This window comes from Branchiostoma lanceolatum, chromosome 9 (assembly GCF_035083965.1).
Source record: "Branchiostoma lanceolatum isolate klBraLanc5 chromosome 9, klBraLanc5.hap2, whole genome shotgun sequence".
NCBI classification, from domain to species: Eukaryota; Metazoa; Chordata; class Leptocardii; order Amphioxiformes; family Branchiostomatidae; genus Branchiostoma; species Branchiostoma lanceolatum.
The window spans coordinates 12,578,310-12,584,985 of NC_089730.1; the positions used below are offsets into that span (position 1 = coordinate 12,578,310).

General features: G+C 44.9%; 2 protein-coding genes across 3 annotated transcripts; one reads left to right on the forward strand and one right to left on the reverse strand.

Moving 5' to 3' along the window:
- Positions 1–152: 152 nt before the first annotated feature.
- LOC136441762 (tubulin alpha chain-like) lies at positions 153–3,093 on the forward strand. The gene is made up of 3 exons (XM_066438229.1): positions 153–545; positions 779–1,001; positions 1,548–3,093. The coding sequence occupies exons 1-3, from the start codon at positions 543–545 to the stop codon at positions 2,690–2,692; spliced, it is 1,371 nt and encodes a 456-aa protein (XP_066294326.1). The 5' UTR covers positions 153–542; the 3' UTR covers positions 2,693–3,093.
- A 109-nt stretch (positions 3,094–3,202) lies between these two features.
- Positions 3,203–6,455, reverse strand: LOC136441763 (sialidase-1-like). Of its 2 annotated transcripts, XM_066438230.1 has the most exons (7): positions 6,264–6,454; positions 5,921–5,986; positions 5,564–5,759; positions 5,087–5,349; positions 4,640–4,819; positions 4,096–4,315; positions 3,203–3,753 (listed from the first exon to the last, which is right to left on the reverse strand). In XM_066438230.1, exons 1-7 carry the CDS (start codon positions 6,402–6,404, stop codon positions 3,533–3,535), a joined length of 1,287 nt encoding a protein of 428 aa, XP_066294327.1. In that variant the 5' UTR covers positions 6,405–6,454; the 3' UTR covers positions 3,203–3,532. The 2 variants fall into 2 exon arrangements, with proteins under 2 accessions (XP_066294327.1, XP_066294328.1); XM_066438231.1 differs by lacking the exon at positions 5,921–5,986 and having other exon boundaries at positions 6,264–6,455.
- Between the last annotated feature and the right edge of the window lie 221 nt (positions 6,456–6,676).

The following is a 6,676-nucleotide window of genomic DNA, read 5'->3' on the forward strand; positions in this document are numbered from 1 at the left end:
TATTGATAAGCACTATCGCATTCCAATACGAGTACGATTGACATTCTACATTACCACAACCATTAGCATTATAAAAGTATGGTGAATGTCATTTGGTAGCAATGTGCACGTGTTGTTCCTAAGCGACCTTTACGGCCACAACAAAACAAAACAAAACAAAATAAAACCACTATGGAAACAGAAATTGCCTGACGATCGGAGCAACAATAATATCTTGCCGCATCACGGAGCACTGTGTGTGTTCAATACTATCACGGGATGCGTTTACCCGGTTACCGTTCAAACTGACCAATCAGAGATGTATGAATATGATTACATATCATTACCCCCTGGTCACCTGATCCTGCCTGACCAACAGCAGACGTCAGTTTTGACACCCCCCTGGAGACAGGGTGGCAGAAGATATAAAAGATCGCGGGTTGTCAATTTGAGCACACTGTTGACTGCGACGACTCATCACAAGTCGAAAGTGACAAGCTTTCCGCCGATTCAACAAGTTGTTTTCCTACGATAGGTTTTTGTTCAACAAACAAGAATCCATCATGGTATGTATACTTCAATGTCGTCTTATTTCGACATATAGGCAATGCCTCCTTGACTCTTTATTTTTGTATGCCGCATTGCTCTATTCATTCAAGGCATGGGGAATTTGAGTTAGAACAGTTTGCACCGTCGATAATGATGTAAAGACCGAATGCTGGACGAAAGACACACAAGTAAACACGAGGAATATTCCTTGGACATTTTTGACTGACATTTGTACCCTCTTCACTTCCAGCGTGAAGTGATCTCTGTCCATGTCGGCCAGGCCGGTTGTCAGATGGGTAACGCCTGCTGGGAGCTGTACTGCCTGGAGCACGGGATCCAGCCTGATGGCCAGATGCCGAGCGACAAGACCCTTGGCGGTTGCGAAGACTCCTTCAACACGTTCTTCAGCGAGACTGGAGCCGGCAAGCACGTCCCTCGGACTGTCTTCGTCGATCTGGAGCCCACCGTAGTCGGTGGGTGAATTTCATCACAACCAGCACATCTTAATCCATAGAAATACACCCAGTGTGTTAACTTTACAACCTTGCATGATCTTTAATATTTGATGAGATGGCGGAGTCAAATTGGCCAATTTACAAAATTACTCTCTGTGTGCCTTTGTTCGTGCAATTCAAAGGAATTCAAGGACGTACTAGTATATGGCAAAGTAATACACAAAAATTGCAAAAGCTCATACGAATATTTCATCATGTGAATATTATCTTTACCCACTATTTGTAAGATATCAAGTACTTGCTGCGGTATTTTTCCCGATTGAGTGGTCATTGATGTGTTACTCTCCGCGTAATTTTGCCCGCCGTTATAAATGATTAAACATGCTATGCTGTCAGAAAATATTCTCTAAAATTATCCAAGATAACTACAGCTCTGAAACGAACATATGGAATACTTGTGTTTTCCCCAGCCACTAGGACACGTTCTAATCTCTGAAACATACTGTAATTGACATACCTGTACAAGAATGAATCTGATGCTATTTCTTTCAACTTGTTCACCAGATGAGGTCCGTACCGGTACGTACCGCCAGCTGTTCCACCCTGAGCAGCTCATCAGTGGGAAGGAAGACGCCGCCAACAACTACGCCCGCGGACACTACACCATCGGCAAGGAGGTCATCGACCTCACCCTAGACCGGATCCGGAAGCTGGCAGACCAGTGCACTGGTCTCCAAGGCTTCGTCGTCTTTCACTCCTTCGGTGGCGGCACCGGGTCCGGCTTCACCTCTCTCCTGATGGAGCGTTTGTCTGTCGACTATGGCAAGAAGTCCAAGCTGGAGTTCGCCATCTACCCCGCTCCTCAAATAGCCACCGCTGTGGTGGAGCCCTACAACGCCATCCTCACCACGCATACGTCCTTGGAGCACACCGACTGTGCCTTCATGGTCGACAACGAGGCTATCTACGAAATCTGCACAAAAAATTTGGGTATCGAGCGCCCGACCTACACCAACCTGAACCGTCTGATCGGTCAGATCGTCTCCTCTATCACCGCCTCCTTGCGGTTTGACGGCGCACTGAACGTGGACCTCACGGAGTTCCAGACCAACCTTGTGCCCTACCCGCGCATCCACTTCCCGCTGGCCACCTACGCTCCCGTCATCTCCGCTGAGAGGGCGTACCACGAGCAGCTGTCTGTGACAGAGATCACCAACGCCTGCTTCGAGCCGGGCAACCAGATGGTGAAGTGCGATCCCCGTCATGGCAAGTACATGGCCTGCTGCCTGCTGTACCGCGGTGACGTAGTACCCAAGGACGTCAACGCCTCCATCGCCGCTATCAAGACCAAGCGTAGCATCCAATTCGTGGACTGGTGCCCCACCGGCTTCAAGGTCGGCATCAACTACCAGCCTCCCACCGTGGTGCCTGGTGGAGACCTGGCTAAGGTGCAGCGTGCCGTGTGCATGTTGAGCAACACCACCGCCATCGCCGAGGCCTGGGCCCGTCTGGATCACAAGTTTGACCTGATGTACGCCAAGCGCGCCTTCGTGCACTGGTACGTCGGTGAGGGGATGGAGGAGGGAGAGTTCTCGGAGGCACGTGAGGACTTGGCTGCGCTGGAGAAGGATTACGAGGAGGTCGGGATCGACTCCGGGGATCAAGATGGTGAAGAGGAATACGAGCAGGAGGAGCAGGAGGAATGCTAGCTCCATCAACCAATCTTAGCTGACAATTGTCAGAATAGAATGCAAATGTACAGCAGCATGAACAGAGTTCCGCGATCTCATACCTTCACCAAATGACGCTAACCTTTTCAACTGGCACATGTAGGTTTCTCATTGATTATGCAAATAAGGCCTTCATTTGTATGATTCATATCACCTAAAGATCCTCTCGTCCCAAATGACACAAGTTCGTTGTCCAAAGTATGAAAGTCTTATCTCATCAAAGAAGACTATTAGTGTAGCATTGTCTCATTAGTCCGGAAAATGATTGTTTAAGTTAGTAGAATTGCTGTTATGGTGTTATACTTAAATTGATCCAATAACTTTACCCTTCATGGAGTGGAATGAAATGTATTAGCTTGGATCTCTGATCCATTCCATTTTGTGTTTGTTCACTTTTCCATTGTTGTTATGCTCTCCTGATGCAAAGTGAGTCTGTGGCTCAGACAGACAGACAGACAGACAGACAAACAGATGACAACAACAAGTTAGTAATTTGAAAAACTATTTTATCATCAAAAAGGTGCCCGTTTGTGTACAGTTGATTTACGTTTTGCGTTGATGTAGATATCATCATGGCGCTTATCAATGTCTATACCATGTTTTATTTCAGCTTTTGTGAACAATAAAATGGACATTTGCATGGTATTTTTGTGTCCATGTGTGTTTCTTGGCATCTTGAGTAACTGCACATTTACATGATGAAGATACCACGGATTCTTATTTCCTTTGGCCTTATGGTCCTTATCTCCTTTGGAGACATCAGTATAGCCGTCACTCAAGCAGCTGTAAGTCTATCAACATGTTTGAAAACGAGTCATTTCACGTGGCAGAACGGTCGGTAGTCGTGGATATTTTCATTTTAGTGACAGCGATTTCATCGAAGTATTCCTTAGTTCCTCTTTCATATAGCATGTAGATGTGAGTATCATCTTGCGGGAGCATCGTGAGTGTGGAATATCCCGCCAAGTCGCCCCATATCTCTGTCCCTGGGGTCCAAGTGCGGCCATAGTCCTGACTCCATCTGATGAACAGTTTGGACCCTGTGGGATACCAAACGTGGACAAATCTTGAATAGATTATCATTGATGATTTGTATCCATTAGCTTAAATGATGAACAAGACCCTATTCCCTAGACCCGAGTTTTTAAGTCCGACTTCAATAGAATATGAACTACTCATATTAGTGCGAAAACCATGCCGAGCAACTGCAAAGAAGAGGACCGAATCGTTCAGATAAGCAAAACGACAAATACCATGCACGTATACGATAAAAGCCCATACACCAATTCATCATATCACAGCAGAATAGATTGATATCGCTTTGCATGTATGCAATTATTGTTCAATTAATGTACATTCTGGCGAGAAAGAGAGGTACCCACTTTTCGTCTTAGTTTTGGGTCCCGTGTAGAACATGGTCCCGTTATGGTACCACACTCCAGATGTGATTCTCGGTTCGACAAGCGCTCTGTCCAAGAGCATGTACTTCCGTGGAAGCGTTTCTCCTCCATCAAAGCTACGCATGATCATCTTGCAGTTACATCTATAAACCATCTGATTCCGGACGACTATGTGTATAGATCCATCTGGTAACTCCACCGGCTGTGCAGGGTAGATACAACATGGGGGAAAACTCATCATTGTCCAGACATGGTCCCCACAGTTGAAGGCACCTATAAAGGATTTAGCGATTCTTGATATGTGTTGTCTGCCTGTTTGTTTGCTTATTTTTTGGTTGGTTTGTAAGTAAGGGGATGAGTGTGTAGACAATATAAATACCTCTTCGTTGATAAGTATATGATGTTATTCTGAATTAGCATGAGACATTGGCACGAATTATCAACTTTGCCACATGATGATATCATTAGTACTAATTGTATTCTGGCTGAAACTCTTTTATCCACTTATTTCGTAATACCAGCTTACCTGACATTCATCTGGGTCGAAGTATCCCTTTGGAGTATCGAGGAACGGCACACTCGGTACGAAGGCCCCGTGTCTCCACGTCACGCCGTGGTCATCACTCAGCAGCAGCACAATTCCTAGGCCGTCATGGAAACCGTGTCCGCACACAATCAGCCTTCCTTCGGCTGGGTTACGCTTTTTCTGAAACGCAGTGTGCTTGTTAACAAGACTATAAGACTTAATGTACCCCGTCGTATATTGCCAACATGTATACATGTATATCTTGGTTATCGCTTCTCTACATACTAGACTGTAGACATGGCGTACAATGAAGTATCTCAGAATTATGATTATAATTGGGTAGGCTTCACATTACGCTTGACTGTTGCAACTCGTAAATACAATCAAACATTATGGCTTTTTGTTGAAGCTTTTCAAGTAGGGTTAGAATATAGCAGAAAGTCTTACCTGGATACCGTATCCTGGGCTTGGATGTGTGATATAGTCTTTTCCTACGTGGTCGGTGATATTTCTCGGCCGGCCCCACGTGATGCCGTCATCCGTACTGTTTATCAACATCAGTGATCTGGTAGGACAGAACTCACAATACACGTACATCAGGAAGATGGTTGCTGTTGTGTCGTCAACGAAAATGGTTCCTATGTAGGAGCATCTCTTGAAACGTGACTTTCCGTCGTCCACTATCCACTGTGAGGGAGACCACGTTGCACCTTAAAACAGATAATGCTAGTTACATAAAGTACCAAACTCTACAACTCACCCTCTTCACATGCCTACTACATTCTAACTGAAGGTCAGTAAAATTGTTCTGTTTGTAGAGATGCAATTTTAAACTCTAAAATCGCATTCGACGCTATTTGCTTACCAAAAGTATCAAACCACTGGAACCAAGAGAAATGTCAAACAATAAGATGTCTGTAATACCTCCATCCGTTGATCTTTTTACGGCAAAGATCTTTGGATTTTCGTCACTTTTTGACTTCCTTCTCCCTTCTGTTATGGCTACCAGGTTCCCTTGGGGAGTGTAGGTGAGAACAGGGACCCGGTAGATACCGACCTCACCCAGCCTGTCGCTCGTCCACAGTACGATGTCATGTACCACACTGGGAGAGACGCCAACCTGTAGACAACAGTTTTATAATGCATTAATTCCTTTCCCTTTTACAATGAATCACTTTCATTGCACCTTATGTTGGAAGTCGAGTACATTTTCCCCAAGGTAAGACTATTGGCTGTACAGTGTTGTGTCACTGTGTGTTATGAAGGTGTAGCTATGCTTACGTTTGATGAATGGGATGATCTTTGCACTGAAGACTCCTGAGCTGTCTGGACGTCGTTATGAAGATCCTGCGGAACAAATTTGCTGAATAACTACAGAGTATATACCTATCACAATGAACATTTAATGGATTCTACCAATCACTGCGTTCCTTTCTATTCAAAAGCAGCAATTTCATATTCTTTTAATCTCTTTTCCTCCACGATAAACGCATCCGATGTTTCAAAGATACACGAAAGTTGACGCGTTCAAAACATTTGTATGTATACATATGAACTATAGCGATGGCAACTAAGATGTTCACTGTTGCCAATAGTTGCAGAAATAAGGTACTGTGAAGTTTACCATTTGACGTTTCGTGAGGGTTGAGTTTGAAACCCGGGGGTACAGCAGCCGCCCTGTCATGAGAACCATGATGACCAGGAGAACACGAAGCACGACTCTCAACCACTTCAACATGGCGCTGGCCTGCTTCACGTCCGCCATGGCGCTCTCTGTCAGGATGCGTTATACGTTTCTATGGACAACAGGAAATTTAAGATCTCATACCTCCGTGAAATATCTAATCATTAATGTCTTAATCATTATCATGAATTTCTCGCTGATTCTGTGTATGCATTGTTCCTGTCAGCCTACGAGACCATCTTCCGCCTCCCATCATATCACTCTACAATATTCAACGGACACAGATCAAGACAAACAAACTCACAGACCGTAAATAATGCCTTCCGTTTTCACGGAGGTAGTGAACAGTGGTG

Excerpts from the sequence above, each read along its gene's own strand:
- LOC136441762 (XM_066438229.1), top strand. Across the intron at positions 1,002-1,547 it reads TCTGGAGCCCACCGTAGTCG|ATGAGGTCCGTACCGGTACG; the intron begins GTGGGTGAATTT and ends CTTGTTCACCAG.
- LOC136441763 (XM_066438230.1), bottom strand. The coding sequence starts at position 6,404 with ATGGCGGACGTGAAGCAGGCCAGCGCCATGTTGAAGTGGTTGAGAGTC. Across the intron at positions 5,987-6,263 it reads CCCTCACGAAACGTCAAATG|GATCTTCATAACGACGTCCA; the intron begins GTAAACTTCACA and ends TTTGTTCCGCAG. Across the intron at positions 4,820-5,086 it reads GCCCAGGATACGGTATCCAG|AAAAAGCGTAACCCAGCCGA; the intron begins GTAAGACTTTCT and ends ACTGCGTTTCAG.